Source organism: Cupressus sempervirens, chromosome 5 (assembly GCF_028749045.1).
Source record: "Cupressus sempervirens isolate cs-2001-9-10 chromosome 5, ASM2874904v1, whole genome shotgun sequence".
NCBI classification, from domain to species: domain Eukaryota; kingdom Viridiplantae; phylum Streptophyta; class Pinopsida; order Cupressales; family Cupressaceae; genus Cupressus; species Cupressus sempervirens.
In genome coordinates, this window is record NC_143122.1 from 817,751,649 (window position 1) to 817,771,407 (window position 19,759).

At 34.5% G+C, this 19,759-nt stretch overlaps 1 protein-coding gene across 1 annotated transcript; it reads right to left on the reverse strand.

The window, feature by feature from the left end:
- Window positions 1-14,313: 14,313 nt before the first annotated feature.
- LOC149558412 (inactive leucine-rich repeat receptor-like serine/threonine-protein kinase At1g60630) lies at window positions 14,314-18,307 on the reverse strand. Its single transcript, XM_089832649.1, has 3 exons — window positions 18,073-18,307; window positions 16,360-17,922; window positions 14,314-15,394 (listed from the first exon to the last, which is right to left on the reverse strand). The coding sequence occupies exons 2-3, from the start codon at window positions 17,663-17,665 to the stop codon at window positions 14,739-14,741; spliced, it is 1,962 nt and encodes a 653-aa protein (XP_089688775.1). The 5' UTR covers window positions 17,666-17,922; window positions 18,073-18,307; the 3' UTR covers window positions 14,314-14,738.
- Window positions 18,308-19,759: the final 1,452 nt, after the last annotated feature.

The following is a 19,759-nucleotide window of genomic DNA, read 5'->3' on the forward strand; positions in this document are numbered from 1 at the left end:
TTCATGTAATCTATGGCTCACCAGGTGTCCACACAAGAAAAATCAAAATGATATTCAAATATCTTATCTATAAATAATATGAAAATACCTAAAAATTGGGTTCTAAACTATTGATAGTTGAGTTGTTTATTACCTCATCACTTTATCCTACACTTGGACTAACTAATAATGATAATGGGCTCCTCCATGGACAAGCATGACTCCTAACAAAATAATGAGGTAGAGTGATAATGAGAGATACAATTACTGATGAATTAGTGCTCATGGGATGCACAACTAGTGATGAAATGATGCTACTATGGGGAACAACCTGTATGTTAAGTGATAAAATATTAAATTTGAAGACATAGGTGTTAGGGATTCCTAAATAGAGTATATATAAAAAGAGTACTGAAGCCTGATTTGGGTCTTTTGTGCTAGTGGAAATAAAGTATTAAAAAAAAGAGTATTGAAGCCTGAGTTTGATCTTTTGTGCTAGTGGGAGACACAACCATTGATGAAACAATGCTGATATGAGGCACAAAGTGTATGGTAAGCAATAAAGTGTTAGAATTGTAGATTGACATTAGGAATTCCAAATAGAGTAAAAAATCAAATATGTATCGTATCCTAATTTGGATCTCCTATGCTAGCAAGAGGCAAAACCACTAATGAATCAATGTTGGTATGAGGCACAACTTGTATGGTAAGTGATAAAATGTTAGAATTGTAGAGTAGGCATTAGGGATCTCTATCATACACACAAGAAATCCAAATTGAGATAATAAGAGGGCTTCAACTAATAATCTACATGCATATCTCTGGCCTCTATCATGTTTAACCCCATCTTTGATGCTTGGGACTCCTAACAAAATAAAATAAGAAAGGATTTGTATGAAGTCTCAAAGGGTCCTGTAATAGGTAAAAGATAAATAACATGTTTTAATAACCCAAAATTATTGATAATTACTATAAAACTTAACTAAGAGCATGTAATCATTTTTAAATGTAACTGTTTAATATGTATATAGAACAAATGCATACCTAACCTCATATGCATATCATGTACTCATAGAAAGCAACACCATTGACAAGGCAACTTTGACAATTTTCTGGATGAAAATATGTAACATATTATGAGATAGTGATAGAATTTAATAGAAGGCAAATATAAAATTTCATCTCTTCCCTTTCCTGAACATCAACATTATCAGGTGCATTCATTAACTCTACAAAACTCAATTGTTTCTAAATGTATACAAAAAATAAGTCAACACATATTCATCAATATTGAGTACATGTATATACATTCATTCATAATAAATTTCAAAATATAAACTTGACTTGTATTTAATACCTTTTATTGTTTGGATGTTCTTGTTGATTTCTTTCCCTTTTATCTCAACCTCGAGCTATGTGGAGTACCCTAAAGTAGAAAAAAATATAAAATAAGAGGAATCAATAAGATACATCATGAGTTCAACTCAACTTATAAACTTGATAGGTGTGAAAGCTATGATACCACATAGGTGTCAAAACCAAAGTTAATGGTAGAAAGTGTGGCATCATCAAGTTGAGAAAGTCCAACCCCCGACAAGCCCTATAAAATAGTAAAGAGTATATATATAAATATTAGATAATATTGTAAATGGAAAGAAGGCACAAGAAAAACAAGAAGATCATAGGAGGAAAAGAAGACACAAGAAGGACATGAAGGATGCGATTGGAAGGATAGTTGAAAGATAGGAAAAATTGGGGCTCAAAAAAGCTATAGGCCTATATTGAAAACAAAGGGATCGAGAATGAAAATAGAGATGTAGATGAACTTTTGGCACCTTTTCAAGAAATACAAGTGTAGATTCATGACCTCCATACTCCTACAAGACACCCTAGGTGATATGTAGGTTAATAGGTTCTTTGACGAGGATGGGTATATTGAGGATGGACTCATGAGGTTGATTAGATGGGGTTTGGATAATGCTAGGAGAAAGTAATTTGGATGGAAACTTGATGGATTTGATGAATGTGAGGGTTTCAATGATTGTAGGATATGGAAGGGGATTTATAAGAGGGGTTTCAATAATGGTAGGAAATGGAGGATCTATAAGTAGGGTGGATGAAAGAGGGATGATAGGTATGGGAGATGGAAGAGGAATGATGGATGTTGGAGATGGAAATTAGGTTTCAACGTTACAAACTTCACATGATGTAATTAGATTACAGGACTCGTCAACTTAACTTGGAAATGGGTATTCTATTGGATTCCTTGTAAAACTAATTAGAGACTAGATGTTCCTTGTAAAAAAATTAAGAAACAACATTTACACAACTTTGTATTGATAGTGTCATAGAAATTAAGAAACAATAATTCATAGCCAATGTATTGTATTACTTTTAAGAATATTTTAAAAACTTTACCTCAAGTGTTCTTGCTCCTAACCTCGCACCTCTAGCAGAATGAGTACTTGTCATGTTATTGTATCAATTGTTGCACCCTAATGTTGTTCACATATCAATCTAGAGTGTTTTATAAAATAAAAAATATTTACTTTTATGATATTTAGATGATTAAATAATAACATGTCAAAAATCAAACAAATAAACCTATGTCTCCTCTCCATTGAAGACCATCGTCATCAAATCATCTGTGAGTGTGAAATTCCTACCTCTGTTTGCATAATAAGGTCTTCTCACAATGTACACATGGATGAGATGACACTCCATCCTAAGTCATCTCACTATCCACCCCATCACATATGTGATGACAACTAAAACAAAAATGTTGATTGGGCCCCAAAGACTGTAATGATGCATGTGATGACGATGCAGGTAGAACAAGAAGGGATGACACTAGTGGTGGAGGTGATGATGATGAAGCTGCTATAGGTTTTGATGACCCTAAAGGTGCATCTTATGATGGTCAAGGTATCGTAGGTGAAGTAATACCACCTCACTATAAGTCATGCTCAATGATGACAACATCCAATGATGCAACTACATGAAGAGTCTACAAATCAATAGACTCCTTTACGATCATTGGGAGAAAAACATGAGGCATGGTTTTTCATGATGTACATATCCTCTCATGTTGTGGTACCACCCTATGAGCCCCAGGTCTATCCTACGCAGAGCCTCTCCCTTTGCCCTAGAACTCATGTCCATGTCAAAGTAAATTGGCTTCTTGCCAAGGATAAACTCATAATATACCTTTCTCAAAGAATATAGAGGTGGCTCATAATGATTACATGGTGGTAAGTCAAATACCATAGACCACCTATCCCAAAAGCATGATCTCATCCTAGCATTAATGCACCAATAAATAGGAAATGTTTTGGTTGTGTTTAATAAAGACTTGCCAAATATAGGATCAGTGAAAAGAGAACATATACTACCTTTATTTATTTCCTTATCTTTCACTTGCTAATATGATAATCCATCTTTAGAAAATGTAGGACATCTATCCCTCAATGAACCCCATTTTGTAACTTCCCTAGATACCTCATTTGCATTCTTGGCCATTTGTTCAAGTGTATTTGCTAGGGTTGAGTGGTGAAAAAGAGTAGATGACCGAAACCTATTGACCATTTGGGTAATGTGAGCACTATTTTGTTTAAGGAAGTTTATGAGGTCCTCTTGCATAGTGTTTAAATGATGTAATGGTATGTGCAAAGGGTTTATAGGTGGTGGAGTTTGTTGAATGGGAATATTGAGTGGAGGATTTTGTGTAAATGTGTTGTACTGGGTGGAGGATTTTGTGCATGTGTCATAGCAGGTGGAATGGCTTGTGGTTGTGTCACTGTGGTGGATGGTTTGATTATTTTTGTTTGTGTTGGAGGTGGTCTTTTGGCTCTACTTCATTTTCTTGGATTCATTGATGCATCCGACATTAAAAAAAAAATTAAATAATTATGAATCTTACAGATTATGAAAACAAATTAGAAATCTTACAAATTATTTTTTAAAATCACAAACTATGATGAAATAGATACATAAATGACAAATAAAATGAATACATACCTTGTTTGTGGGGCACCATGGAAGAAAAAATACTACTTTATTTATAAACCCAATAAGATTTCTGCCTACCACTGTCGCCAAAATATCTATTGTTGTCGTTTGAGGGTATAAAAATGCCCTCAAATACAAGTAGCAATAACTATTTATATTTCTTAAAACTTGATCAGATTTTAAGAAATATAGATTAAAAATATCTGCATAAAACCCGATCTAGTTATTTGTATATTAATATGACCATGCTTGGATACCAAGCCTGGCCGACATTTGAATTTTTGAATAACCCAATTAGGTTATTGAGAATTTTGTTTTATGGGGTGTCCACTTATTTGTATACCAATTTGGTGCACACATGTGTAACCAAAATCCTTACAAAGGACAATATGAAATCATGCACACTTAAAGGTAGATCTACACGTGTGGTAGAATTTAGCTCCCAACTGTGCAAGACACCATGTAATCAACGGGATCTGTGTCAATCAAAACAACATGCTTCATAGGATGAAAATAAAATGAAATAAGGACCGCAAAGAACTACACAGAACTCAAGAAATAAGGAACATTAGAATTCACACATTTAGGACAAGGATCTAGGATAGGTCCTTGACATGATGACAACTGAAAACAAAAGTAGTGGATTGGTAAAGAAAATAAGAAATATTTATGGGTGACACAAGATTGTTCAAAGACCTAAGATGCTCCTACATCATAGATTTTAGGAGTGTGTGTGTGTGTGTGTGTGTGTGTGTGTGTGTGTGTGAGAGAGAGAGAGAGTTCAAAATATGTTAGCATTCATGTTTACCCATTAGTTACATATTTGGGAAACAATGCCTACCTATTTTAGACCATTCTTAATTCAAATGGATGGAAAATATGATTTTGATGTCCTAGGATTATTTTATCTATTATCATTTTGTAGAGATCTTTAGTATCTTTCCAATGCAATTTGAACGGATTCAATCAAACTCCAAATGTGAAAGTTATGGCCTCTAGAGTAGAGCCCACTTTTATTTCTTTAAGACCTTATCGAGTTGTGAACAAGTAAATTTTTACTTCTTCAAAACCTAATTGAGTTTCATAACCCAATCGAGTTTTGATTACACTTTTTATTTTTATAACCTAGTCGGGTTATGGCTTGCTAATAGCCTAGGGAAAGGATCCAAAGGCCTGGGAGACCGTTTTCCCTCTATTTTGTTTCCTTTAGACATTTTTTCATCTTCTCAGATGAATTCTCGTCTTTTATTTCATCACATTTTCTAATGGAAAAGTGGTTGTCTCTAAAATCACTATCATATTCTTACACATCTTATCTTTTGAACCATATACATTTTTCTATTTTTATACAACATTAACATTGTAAACATTAATTATTTTTACCAATGTCTCAACAATCCTCATAGCCACATGTGTCTACCTATTTTTAATAATTTTTGATATAGCTAACTAAATTCAAAATAGATTAGATATTATTGTTCTAGAAACTTGATTCTATACATTTTTTATTTTTTTAAGTTTCCATTTCTTATTATTTTGATGCAAGTTATGCCTAACACACGTATATGTACCAAAATTTCAAGATGGGGTAACTTCGATGATTTGTAAAAAAAATACTCATCAAAAATTACAAAAATACACAACTTCTAGATATCACTCTTATCTATCATCTTACCCAAGAGATTTGCAAAATACTAAATATAACTATGTATTTTGTGTTGCACACAAAAGCAACTATGTTATGTTTTTTTTTAAATGAAGAACTATTTTTCGTGTGCGTAGGGTTTGACCCACCTAATCTTATCCATTTTGTAAAAACTTGAGTACTTTAGAAAGTCGATTCAGAGTGTTAGAATTTATATTTTTTACACATCCTGTCATTTAGAGTGGATGAACCTCAAGCATCTCATCCAAATTTAGATTTATCTAATTTCAGAAAAAAAAAGAAAAAAAAGGTGTCCACTTATACCCCCATTTTTTTACACTATCATTGTGCACTTACCCTAGCAAAGATGGGAAACCTTATCTTGCAAGTCAAACTTGTAGTGATTTAAATCCAAACCTTTAGCAGAACACATAGATCTTTGGTGTTTTTGTCATAGGAGTGTTGAAAAAACATCACCAAATGTCTACAAAAAATGTGAAGAAACCTCACAGTGCAAGTGATGGAATCATTCCACCAAGAAATAAAGCAAATTGGCTAAGTTGACCTAGGCTCGAAGTTATTGGCTCTTTGAACATGGCTCATAGTGGGATGATGATGAATCAATGACATGTGTTGATAGAATTGTATCTTGGAAGGATACATATGAGTTGTCTATCATTCAGTATAAAACTTGATGGGAAAATGGTTTGACAATGTCATATCAACAAGATATAAAAGAAGTAAGTCCTGATTTTTGTAGAAGAAATTTTTTTTTGAGTTGTGATCATGACATGATCCAAACTTTTAAAAATCATGTCGAAAAATTCATATCAAAATTTACACCAAGTGCACCAAACACAATGGGGACAATGAATTTTATGTTAGGATAAAAAATAATATCTTATTTTAGATGTAGACCTAGGCTTTATGTTCTCAAGTTGTTCATTGAAAGGAAGAATGCCTTGTTTATCTAAAGCCACCTCAACCATATTGAAGTCCCCACACATTACCTATGTAGTAGGTGGAAAAGAGTCAACCACCCAATTTCACAAGCATGATCTTTTAATAATCTCATTGGACGCATAAAAATTAATGATCCCATAAGAATGATTGTTAATGGATAGAAAAATCCAAACAATTTTATGCATAAGATTAGACCCATAACTGGCTATAGAGGATTGCCAACAAGCGAAAATGAAAGTAGCAAATCTACCTCAAAAAACTTCATGATGGAAATAAAAAATAATGTCATTAACCAAATAACATGACATGTAACAAAAAGCATAAAACCAAGAAAGTTAATCTCTTGACGGCATAGAACAACTTTTAACCAAAAGTAAAATGACAAGTATCACTACAAAATACTTTTTGATGAGGTTAGTAAGACCTTTGAAATTCCATGAGATATAATTCATGGATCAACTACTTGCATGTCACCCTCATCCCTAAGTGAGGAGAATGTATTGTACAAGAAACTTGAAGCATTTCTGAAGCTAGGAAAGGTCTCCCCTCTAGTGATTACATATATCTTCTAAGGACCTCCATCATTGTCTTAAACTTACCCGGAATTGAGCCATAATCAATGATGTGACTTACAAAGTGTGAACCCACACAGGAAGGAAAGCGTTCTCAGCCAATGTATTCCCCTAGTGGCCAAGGTTTGAAAATGAGGCATAGAAGGTTTGTTTTGTTAAAACTTAGATTGGACTATTTATGTTGTTGGTCACTGAGAAGAAAAACGACAAGGTTGCTTATGAGAAAACATAATAGTGTGCTTTCCTTTGTGCACTACTATTGTCCATCCTTCATCTATTTTAGCTCCCTTAGAAAGCCAATGGGAAAGTGTGGGAAATTTTTAAATAAAGCACTTTTAGGTGAAATATTGGCCACTCACTTGAATATCAATGGTCTCCTTGAGATCATGAAACAATTTGACTTCAACATAGACCCTCTTTTGGGGATGGGTGTGAAAAAATGGTTTGGTTCCATGAAAACCACCTTGGTAAGGGTTTAAGAAATAGTCCTCATGAACAACCAACAAGGAAAGGGGAGACCTCATAAATCAAGCTAAATGGGGACCTTGAGCTTTTTCTCATCTAGGTTCGCGATGTCTCAAGACCATGGCTAAAATCAACAAAAGAGGACCTAACATACCAAAGCACATGCTTTAGAATAACCTCAACATGGTAAGGATTTGAGAAATGAAACAAAAAGAAATCTTTAGTGAGATTTTTTATGTCATCAAGTTGGACCCCATGAGAAGTCCAAGTTTTGGCCACCCACTCATGCATCACGCTTTCAGGTGGAAACCTCCCTACAAAATAACCAACCAGTGTAAGCTTCTCAAGCCAATAATAGGTGTTATCAAAAATCTTGAACGTGAAGAACAACATCAGGAGAGGTCTTACCTTATGAAACACCTTCTAAACAAAATTGTGAGGGTGATTGTTCGGAGGAGTCGTGAATATTCATCACCAAAACTTCAACACCTTGTTTCCATCCATAATTAACCCCATAATCTCCCCCAATAAATTTGTTATGACAATAAAAAGACTCAAATTTTTGAGGGGGGAGGGGGAATGTACAATAGTCCAAATCCTAGCAAATCTCAAAGTTAGATTCTTTTCTCTTAATTTTTAATATTTGCCTCCAAATAATTATTTTTTTATATTTTATAAAATTGCCTATTTAAAAAATTCTGAACTTTGACAATACAAATTATTATTAATACTGTTAATATATATTTAAGATAATTTTTTCTTTTTTCTTAAAAAAAATATATATTAATATAACCATCAACAATGCAAAGAACTCTTTTCAAGACTGAACAACGACTATTTATCCAAAATAAATCAAACGGTCATATGAAACCAATTCTGATTATTCTCTACACAAAATAAGACAACGGTCAAAATAAATTATAAGAACCAAACTAATAAGAATAACTATATGTAAACTATGCTCTTTTATATGAAGAATAGCAATATCTTATGAAAACATTCTCTTATTTTAGCTCCATCCTATACATGTTTTGATTAAATCAAATTATTTTTCCAAATAACTTTAATAACAATATTGTATTGTATTGTATTTGTCTCTGTCTTCGAACTCATTTGTCTGTTTCAATGTGCCTGCGTTGTACTTCCTGGGTACTTCATTACAGTTGAAGAAATAAATGCCTTTACAACAGGATAATGACCCCACTACTAACATTATTCCTCTTTGAAAGTGATCAAATAGATGGCATATACCTTTTATCAGATGGGTATCTTGAATATTTGGTGTGCAATCAAATTCAACACTTTCATTATGTGCTAAATATCATCTGGGGATTCACTGAACAATCTGAAAGATGAAAGATTTTTTACAATTAATGGAGAGAGATGTGGGAAATATTTTGGCAAAAAATTATGATATATCAAAGTTCTTTATTGGAGAATTAAGTTCTTTAAATTATTACGTAGTTTTAATTTTTTTAATTGGAATATCAACCATGTAATTATATCAATTATGTTTGAATAGATTTTGTGAGAACACATAAAAATGGTTAACTCTATACTTATCTACATAGCTGTGATATATTAGCTCATCTATACTTTATGATTGATTGTTTCTTTTATTTATTTATTATAGGAAAAAAATGCCTTATCTTTAGTACTTAAAAAAGCATACACTATCTAATCGAGAAACAAATAATTCTATTAAAAATTGATTGTGAAAAATCTAATAATATTAATTTTCAATTATACAAATAATAAATAAGTTCTTCATTATTATTCTAATAGTGCTATGTGTATGCCATTGACTCTTCATCTTTAAAGTTATTTTGACAATATTAATCTACATTTTGTTGATCTTTAAATCGGTATCACTAGTTTATAAAATTCTAATATACTTAATATAATTTGGTTAGCTTTTATAAAAATCTAAACATTAGTTAGATGTGATAGGGTGTGATTGAAAGAAAAAAAAAAAACAAATTTGTAGATTAAAATAATTTTAAAAGTATATCATTAAGTGTGAAATTAATTATTTTTTAAGAGAAGAGATTTAACTATTGAATAATTTCTTCTTGATACGCAATAGTAACTATTAAATGATTTACTTTTATCATATTTTTATGAAAATGGTGCATTGTAAGATTTAAGCTTTTATAATGATTATATGGACGTATTAATTATGTTTCTAAGAAATTGTATGAAAAGAGAGAGAAGTATATGTGATTGTATGGTTTTATTGTTTCTTTACTACAACTTATGGGTATAGATAGTTTTTTTTTTTTATTAAATTAAAAAACATGACTACTACTAATCTTCAACTACATAATAATAATAGATAGATAGATTCTCCACCTTACACAATATTTTATTATGTAGATATATTTGAAATTTTTAGATGGGTAGATTGTATTTGAGCTTTTGTTCACCAACATTAAGGATCCATCATGGAGATGATACAAGAGAGAAAAGGGAGCAAAACATGTAAAATGAGGACCTAACATCTACATAAAAATTGAGAGAGAGGTGGGTGACACAAAAATCAAAATAGAAATCAACAACCATCCACTCAAGCTTAATTGTGATGATGTTATTCTTTGGCTAGTGCTTGGTGCCCTTGTTATAACCTTATAATCAATCATCCTACTTGGCATCATTTCCTCCATGGGGAGTTTTGGACCTCAACACTTTTGTTGTCTATGGGGTTTCCTTCCCCTTGGGTTGGTTGCGTTATTTTTCTTTCCCTCCCTCTTTGGTGTTCTCTTTAGCTCAATTGTAAGGTTTACTCTCTCTCTCTCTCTCTCACACACACACACACACACACACACACACACACACACACACACACACCCTCCCTAGCATCTTACCTTAGCTCTAGATAAATGGAGTATGTTATTACTGCCACTTCCCCTTTTAAAACCATTTTAGGCACCATGATATCTACTGTTATGGATGTCCAAGAGATAACACAGGTAACAAATTTATGATTTTACATCACGGGCTTATTCTTCACCTATACAATTTCCATTTATCTATGTTACCCCTCCCCCTGTTCTATTGCTATCCAAGATGCCCATGACCCTCCTATGGCCACGGGAGGGAATATTTCTATGACCCCCACTCCCCAACTATCCTCATCATCTACCCACTCTAGGGTATCAAAAAAGTAGAAAAAAGGACATTGTTAGGGGTCATGTGACTCCCAAGAAAGCCAAAATTGAAGCCCTATGAACCTTGACCTATGGAGTTAGAGGAGGAGCATGATGGTGGTCATCAAAGTTTGGATAGACTAGCTAAGAGTAAGGCCTAATGTAGGCGAATGATGAATAAAGGATGGATGTTGAGGAGGAGGATTTGGGGTTAGGTGATCTAGTGCTAAGAAGGATAGGCCTAAAAAAATAAAAAGCTACCAAAGATAGGTATATTGAGGAGGATGGAGATGATGAAACTAGAATGCAAAACTTAAGAATGGTAAAGAGCATAGTCTAGATTCTACCCATGTCTTTGTTAGCTTCACAATTAAAATTGTGGATTTCACCTCCCCTACTTCCCTCATTGCCTCTGCTATGAAAGCCTATGACAACAACCTCCCTGATGGATACAAAGAAAAAGAAAAAAGAGTTTTTACTAACCCTAGAGTGTTGCAACATGAAGTTGCTCAAATGTCTGAGGACAATTGGTTGGGTTGTGAGGAGCTAGAGAAAAAGGTGGACAAAGCTAGAAATGACCTTGAGTCCTTGATCAAAACTTTCCTCTTTGGACGAGATTTTTGACACATTTATTGAATTTGTTGTAGGTAATGCATGTGGCTGGGACTACGTTGCAACTCTAGAAGGATGAGACTGGAAAGGGTGGAGACTCAAGAAAGCTCTATGAATTTCTAGTTGGTGACTAGACGAGGATCCTTCTTTTAAGCCTAGGGAATAATGTGGCAAAATTTAGTTTGATTGTTTACTATTCTTTTTGGTTGTTATGGATCTACTGAGATGTCCCTCCTGTTAAACTTTTAGGCTGACCCTATGTGGCTGATTATAATTCTCAAAACTTTATTAGTACTATTAGAAGCATTTTGATTTCATTTATGTTAGATAATATTATGGTTCATTTTAGCTTGTTGTTAGATAAGCACTTTATTTAGTTACATACATTCTACAACGACAAGTTTTTGATATTATGTTTATGCACTAGGGTTTCCCTTGCTCTCTAATGATGGGCCAGCCTCCTAGTTGTTGTTGTTTTAATACCATTGACAACATCAACAACAAATCTTTAGAAGCTGTGAAAAATTATACCATTATTAATAAGGAAAGTATTTTAATTCAATTGTATCAAAATTTTTACAAACTTGAATAAAAAGCATAAAATAAGGAAGTGGTACCAATACTAACTTTGTACATCCTTGGCTTCTAAAGGCTACATCAAACTTTTACAATTATAATGTATTATTTTCTGATGTGATTTAAATAGACATAATATCTTGAGACAATATAAGTACTTACAACTATTGCTTAGGCTTATAATAGATATGACAAATGCACTAGAATTTGTTTTGTACACTAGTAAAAAAATAGTCATCTTTGTTGTTAGAAAATCTGTATTTATGCACAGATGTCTTAAGTAATAATCATGCTACCCACACAATTGCACAATTTCACAAATCTAATTTTAGCTTAAAATAATCTCACAATTATTCGCACATGATCAATAATTGTACATCCCTTCCCTTATGTCTACAATTTGCAGAATTACCAGTAATTTCTTTAAAATTTAATATATTATATAGAAATAAATATTTCATACAAGGACGTCACAACTAATCACTTGCCCTGCCATGATAGGACCTTCTATCTCTTCTGAAATTGAATTCTGATTTTGAAAATGCCTGTGACCACCTCTGTACCCTCTAACTATAAAAGCTTTTTGAGATGGGCAGACCATATCCGCAGCCTGTCCCACACTTACTTCTTCATTAATGGCTGAGGTTGATGTTGGGCACACTCCACAAGACAAAACTCCCCACCACTCAATGCAATTGCACTCTTCTTTTGCATCGCATGACGTCTTCTATTTGGAAGTCTGAACGCGATCCATCTCATAATTTATGGTAAAGTCTTCAATGGGATTTCTAACAAGCAGCCTGTCAGCAGAGGCTCTATTTTCATGACTATTTCCCACATTTTGATTATAATTTTTTTATATGGATGTGCAGTGCAGTACAGGGAATCTTTGTTTAAACTAATCATATAACTGATAACTCGTTTTCACATTGTGCCTTCCCATGTGACCATGATTTTTGTTACTGGTCTTTTCGATGCAGGCCTTTGGCTTTCTTTAATTTAAAAGAATTAACTGCTGATCTTTATTGCGTAGGAATTACAGGTTAGTACAGATAGGCCATGGAAGTTTATGATATGATCTGGGCGATTTATTTATTTTCTCAGCTCTCCAGATAATTCTAATGCAGGGATAAGATCACAAATTTCCCTCTTAACTTTTCCCATCCTTATGAAATTGGCCATTTTTTTCCTAAAGATTGCTTACATTTTAAAATGTTCGACCTAGAATCGCTCTCTCGCACTGGAATACTTAAAAACCCAATATATATTCTTCAGTAAAATATGTATTGAATACCGACTCATTTGCAACATATACAGTTTTTAATGAGCAACAGTTTTTTATTGCTTGTATGTTGTCTGTGCCGCAGTAATCATCGTTTTGTGAGATCTGCTGACTTAAATGATGCACAGCTTAATTCTTTGTTTTTGTCCATTGTGAATTTTTTTAAATTGGATCGTGTTTGTAGTAAGATATATTCTATTTGAGGCTGCAATTACATATGCTTTTCTCTCTTGTTTTTTTCCCCTTTTACTTCCAGATTAAATTAGTAGCAAGAGCATTAGACAAGTAACATTTGCTTGCAGATGTTTACTGACATTGCAAGTTGGGCACTTTATTGCTGTATTGTAGAAGTAACCAACTAAACTTTACAGCTGTAGGAAATATGAAACTCATAAGGAACACCCCAATGTGTTAATTTTATACTGATTAAACTGAAAAAGTCATACCTCAAGTATCCATCCAGTATTACAGGATAACTAGATTAGTAAATCAAAGAATTTTAACATCAACAATTTAGTTTGGGAACTAAACAAATTGTAAGATGCAATGTCTCAAACTGTCAATCATTTTCAAGAAACAGTGTTAACTGACAGTCTATTAAACTCCATGTCTGCTACTTTACTTCAGATATCAAATACTAATAACTTACATTCAATGTTTAAGTGTCATTCTTTTTCAAAAAAAGGAAGTTTAGTGACAGCTTACTAAAATAATAACGAAAAGCTTTTAATAGCTTAAAGTCTAATATTTCAAGTGTCATTCATTTTCAAGAATGTCTCAAGTCCAATATTTGACGTGTTAATCATTTTTTTAAATGAGAAGTTTGCTAATGACCTGGTAAAATATCTTTAAAATAACCAAGGCTTGAGTGTAATGTTTCAAGCGTCATACATTTTCATGAAAGAGAGTCTTGGTGATAGCCTACTAAACTCCATTTCCTTAAAAGACAAGAAAGCTAGCCAACTTCAATAGCTCACGGAAACATAAACTATTTTAGGCAGTTCACAGTACTATTTACTCTGATAATTAGCAAATGACCAAGGAAAAGTTAGAACACTCCGCCAGTTCCCTTAAGTAGTGCAGTATGATATATAAAATATCACTTTCTAGTTTCGTATATAGAATACCAGGGCAAGAACAAACAAGATTCAAAACAAACTCTCTGAATCAATCAATACTATGTACTAAGCTGCATACTTCCAATATGCAGGGGATTATAATGTTGATGTTGCTTATCAAACAATCCTGTATATAAGTCCGCAGAACACCTGAAAACATACTAGACAGTGATTTCTACTCATCCTATATTAAAGCTACATCAAAAGGAGTACTAGTTAACCAACATAGTCTACCTGATTTCTGATCAATTTAGATGATACGTCTCATCAGAAAGACATCGAAGGCAGTCTATAGTAAATAGCATTTATGATAACCTTAGTGAATTCAACTGAACTTGAAAACATGAGGTCAAGGAGTTGGCTAGTTCTAAGTTAATCTCGATCTGCAGCATTCCTCGGAGGTATTGAGTCATGAATGCTCTCGTACCATCTTGGTGATTCCTGTCTTTGGGAGGAAACTGCAAGTGTTTCCTTCACCTCTTCAATCATCTGGAGGACTTGTCTCATGGTTGGCCTCCGCTCTGGAGATGTAGCTACACATGCCATTGATATGTTGAGAAGAAGGATCAGCCTCTCCTCTGAGTTTTCATTTGCGGAAACAGAGCCATCAGTATTAACCCCTGCTGCAAGCTCTTCTTCTCTTACAGAGCGAACCCATCTTTGTAGATCCATAGCTTGTCCATTGAGGAAGGACTGCAATGGTATTTTCCCAGTGAGAAGCTCAAGCAGTAATACTCCAAAGCTGAAGACATCCGATTTGGGTCCCATCTTCTTGCTAGACTTGATGCATTCTGGGGCCTTGTAACCTAAGAGAGCAGAGTCCTCAGGTTGCTCAATGTCAAAAACTGTAAGACCGTAATCTGTAATGCAAGCTTCAAAATCCTGTCCCATGAGAACATTTGTAGACTTGAGGTTTCCATGAAATAATCTGGATGCCTGATGAAGATAGGCCAAGCCACATGCTATGTCTTCAGCAATCTTGAGGCAGGAGGTCCAATGTAAGGGCTTTCCTCTTTGAGACCTAGCACCTGATAAACAAAATAATTTAGACATCTATTGCCATATAATATGTTCGTTTTCTTCCTTCTAAACCTGGATTGCTACATGCCATTTATTCGTCCTCACTCCAGGGCCTCAGGGGTTTTGACATTGGATTATTTTCTTCATTCTAGAGCTGGATTACTACATCACATGTTTTTCTTCACTCTAGGGCTTCCGACATTTTGACATTAGTTTTTTGCCTGCCTTCTAGATCTGGAATGCTGCATGACATGTTTGATTGTTTTCATTCTGGGGCTTCATGGGTTTCGACATTGAAATTACCAAATTCCTCTAGGACCTGCGGGCTAACATGAAATCAGTATAGATTTCAAAGTTTCTGTGAGAATTTTAGCAGCTAAGCAGTGGGATGCAAGTATCAGAGCAGATGGCTAGATCAGCATTAAAGAATCGTTTACGCTAGAGTCTAGACACACTTGGTAAAGTCCTTGATTGATTAAGAATTAAGCGCCATACAATGTTCTATTGCTTGGAATCTAAAGCATCTAGCCTTAACATCCTAGATAAGGTTCGCCTGGTCCATATTTTCTGAAGTTGTTCAGATTTCTTTCTATCAATGGGAAAGTTTTCAAAGAGCCAAGTAAAATATCACTACAGCCTCCTACCCCGTGGTACCATATTTAACGTATTTTATACCATGGATTGCTACATTATCAAATCATCAAATATTTTCTTCCTGTTAGAAAATGTGTCTTCTGTAGGACACTGCTAAAGGTAACCTCAATTTAGTAAAAAGTATTCTTATAATTCATTTTACTTAGACACAATGTTCCTTCTAAAACTTTTGACAACAGTCGTTGAATTTCTTCAGTGAAATGAGGACGAAATGGAGTATTAAGTTTTGCAATCAAACTCATGACCACGTAATTTTTCGAAAAAATGGAGATCCAATAAAAATATGAACTAGATTAGCCATATGGGGAAATGCACTTACCATGTATGAGAGAAAAGAGACTTCCATTGGGATAATTATCATAAACGAGCAGCCTCTCCTCCTTAGCCTGGAAATACGCTCTCAGGGGAACTATATTCTCATGTCTGAGCTTGCCCACCATCTCCATATGTCTCTCAAACTCTTCCCTATTCATCTTATTAGAGTTCTTCAATCTCTTCACCGTTACAATCGTCTTATTCTCCATTACTGCCTTGTAAGTAGTCCCCACAGTTCCCCTCCCCATGATTTCAGCAGATGCACGAAGCAGATCCTCTAAGGTATACATTTGCGTTTCTCCACCACAAAACATAAGAACCCCACTCTTTGGTTTGTCAGATTTGATTGTATTATCATAAAACTGCTCAAACCCGCTCTCCTCAATTGAATGCTTTTCGCCTGCAATTTTTTCAGCCTCTTCTTCTTGCTCCCCACTTTTTCTGCTCAGAAGGAAAACCACAAACAGCACAGCCAATAACCCCACAATGGATCCTACCACAATCCCTGCTATTTTGCCCCCACTTATTTTTTTCTTACTCTTCATCGACGGCCTTAAACTGGCCTGAATCGGAGAGCTTATAGTAACAACAGGAGCCTGTGAGGGAGGCGTCAAAACTACATGACAGGGCTTACCCAATGGGCTTCCACAGAGCCTTGCATTTCCTAAAAATGAAGAAGCATTCAAAACAGACAAAGTCGGAGTACTAGGTATTGAACCACTGAGCTCATTATCAGACACATTGAATACCTTCAAAGCAGACTGATTGAAGGCGGGAATAGTACCATTAAGCCTATTGTTATCCAATTGAAGATCAAACAATCTCTGTAGACTCGCCATACCCTTAGGTATCTCGCCACTCAACAAATTGTACGACAGAACAATAATCTTTAGACGATGTAGGCTAGTAAGAGACACAGGAATGGAACCAGAAAACAGATTACGATCTAGAAACAAGCTCTTCAAATTAACTAGGCCTGAAAGATCAGGAATGGGACCTGTAAGAGAGTTCCCCTTAAGGCTAAGGATGCGCAACTGATCAAGCTTGTTCAAAGTATTCTCCGCAAATGTACCATTTAGCCGCATGTTTTCCAAGACCAATTTGACGACTCTTCCTTCGGCGGTACACCCCACAACTCCTACCCATCTGCAGTAATTTCTAGACCTCCATCTCCGGTCAAGCACATGTGCACCATCTGCCGAGGCCTTGAATCTAAGAAGCCAAGCTGCATCCAGTGACATATTAGCACAAAATACACTCTGCACCGCAAATAACACAAAGAAGGGTACCCAAACCAGAGATTTCGGCATTGTTGCCCCACTCTTTATCAAACCCACAAAGCTTTTCACCCAAAATGGGTCGAATTGTTAGGGCAACTCCAAAGAAGTACCACCTAGTTAGCCCTCCTCCTCATAGAATATATACATTTAATATACCACGACTACTGAATATCCATCCACTATAGTTTTCAGCATCTATTTGTTATCCAATGGCCAACCACACACTGTTTTGCAATTTTCTGTTTGCATTATTTGCCAGATGAAAGGACCCCCACATTGGCACAACTCTGCATATATGACATTATCAGGCACCACTGTGTATATATGACATTATCGGGCACAACTGTGTGTATATGACATAACCTGATGTCACTCACATTCCATTTCATTCCAAAGAATCTGAATACAAAACATGCATTCTCAGTGGAGAAATGTACCTTGCATGAAGCGGAAATTCATGGTATATAGTGCCCAAATTCTATCTGAAACGAGCTCTGCCACTCCAGGTAATCTTTCTGTCAACTCTCCAGAGATGCCCAGTTGCCAATGCCAACCAAAAATAAAACTTCTGATAAAGCTGACGATGATTAAGGAATGATTGATTTCTTGATTATTATTATTGCCATAATGATACATGGAAATAATCAGGCTTCTGAAGGAAATAGCTGACACAGAAACAGTAGTTTATTGGACTTGCTTTTGTATGCGCCTTTTTCTTTCCAACTGTGGCCAGCAAGTTCTTTGGTTCTTGTGGACAAAAAGGTGGTGGTACAAGATCTTATTTCCTTCATAAGTTTATAATTGGAGGTTTTTGGATTTCTGGTACTATTCATAAAGAGGAATTCATAGTTGGAAAGAAGGCCCACTGTGAATATGAACTGACCTCTTTTCCCGGAAACCATATGAAAAAATTCTCCTATTCCGGTTCAAACAGAGAACTATCTTAGCATATAAAAACAACTCAATTGGGTAGCTGGATGGGTACGTAGTGTACTTGTATTCATGGTAAGGTATTCGCTCATTGCATTTAGTTTTCTATTTGTCATTGCGTAATAGACCACTTTCCTTATTTTCCCTCTCTTTTCTTGTTACTTGTTAATGACAGATGGATCGTTTAGCAATCTTTTGGCTTAAACATCTGTACTTATATTCATTTTTAAGTCTTATAATTAATTTATTACATTGTAAATAGTAAAAGTGAGTATTTATTTGATGCGGATAAGTCTATGTTTAGTTGGTATAGTCTTTTATATAAGTTGTGTGAATTGAGTTTATTGTCTTGATGTTTCACATCAAATCACATGATTTATTGTAGGAAGAAGACAGAAAGAGAACAACTGAATGAAGTTGTCTATAGTTTATGTTTAAAAAGAAGACAGTTCAATAGTTTCTCTAGAATTATTATGTAATCAATCAAACTGATTTTTCATTTTTAAAATATTAATTTAACTTTTTTTAATCTGGTTTATCTTTTTATTAAAATGAGAGTCTATGTGACTGAGTTGGTGTCTTCAAGGACACTCATAACTATTGAGTGAATGAATAAATTATTTAAATAACATGAATAAGATCAATTCCGTATAGAATGAAGAGCTAAAACTAAAAACTAAAAAAAGCATAAAGGGAAAACCCATGAATTTTCCAAGCTCTTTTTAAATTTGTGATCTCCTCCTTTGCATCTTGATAAAAAGGAATGGTGTTTTGACTAGCCTTGCCTCCTAAATAAAGTAGTTTGATTTACTTGTTATAGATGCCACTATAGGTTATATGTTTTCAAGTTGTTCTATTTGCATCTCACCTTGTTGAAAAATGGGCATGCTCTTGTTTTTACTCCTTAGATATTGTATGCCTACCTGATGAGGAGAGTTAAAGGAAACCCTAAATAACCACTTTGTTTAGAGATCGTTATACCCCAAAATTGGATTGCAACGTGTGCAACTTCAACAAAACTACTATCCAAAACTCCATCTACCATATTCTACCCTCATTCTTATAGGAAGACACCTTTTAGAGTCACTTTCTAATCATACCCAGATTCTTACAAGTGCCCTTTATTAAGACACTGACAAGATTCAAACTTTGTTTGCAAGAGTTCTTAACCTTACTTCTTGGTCTTTGGCTTGA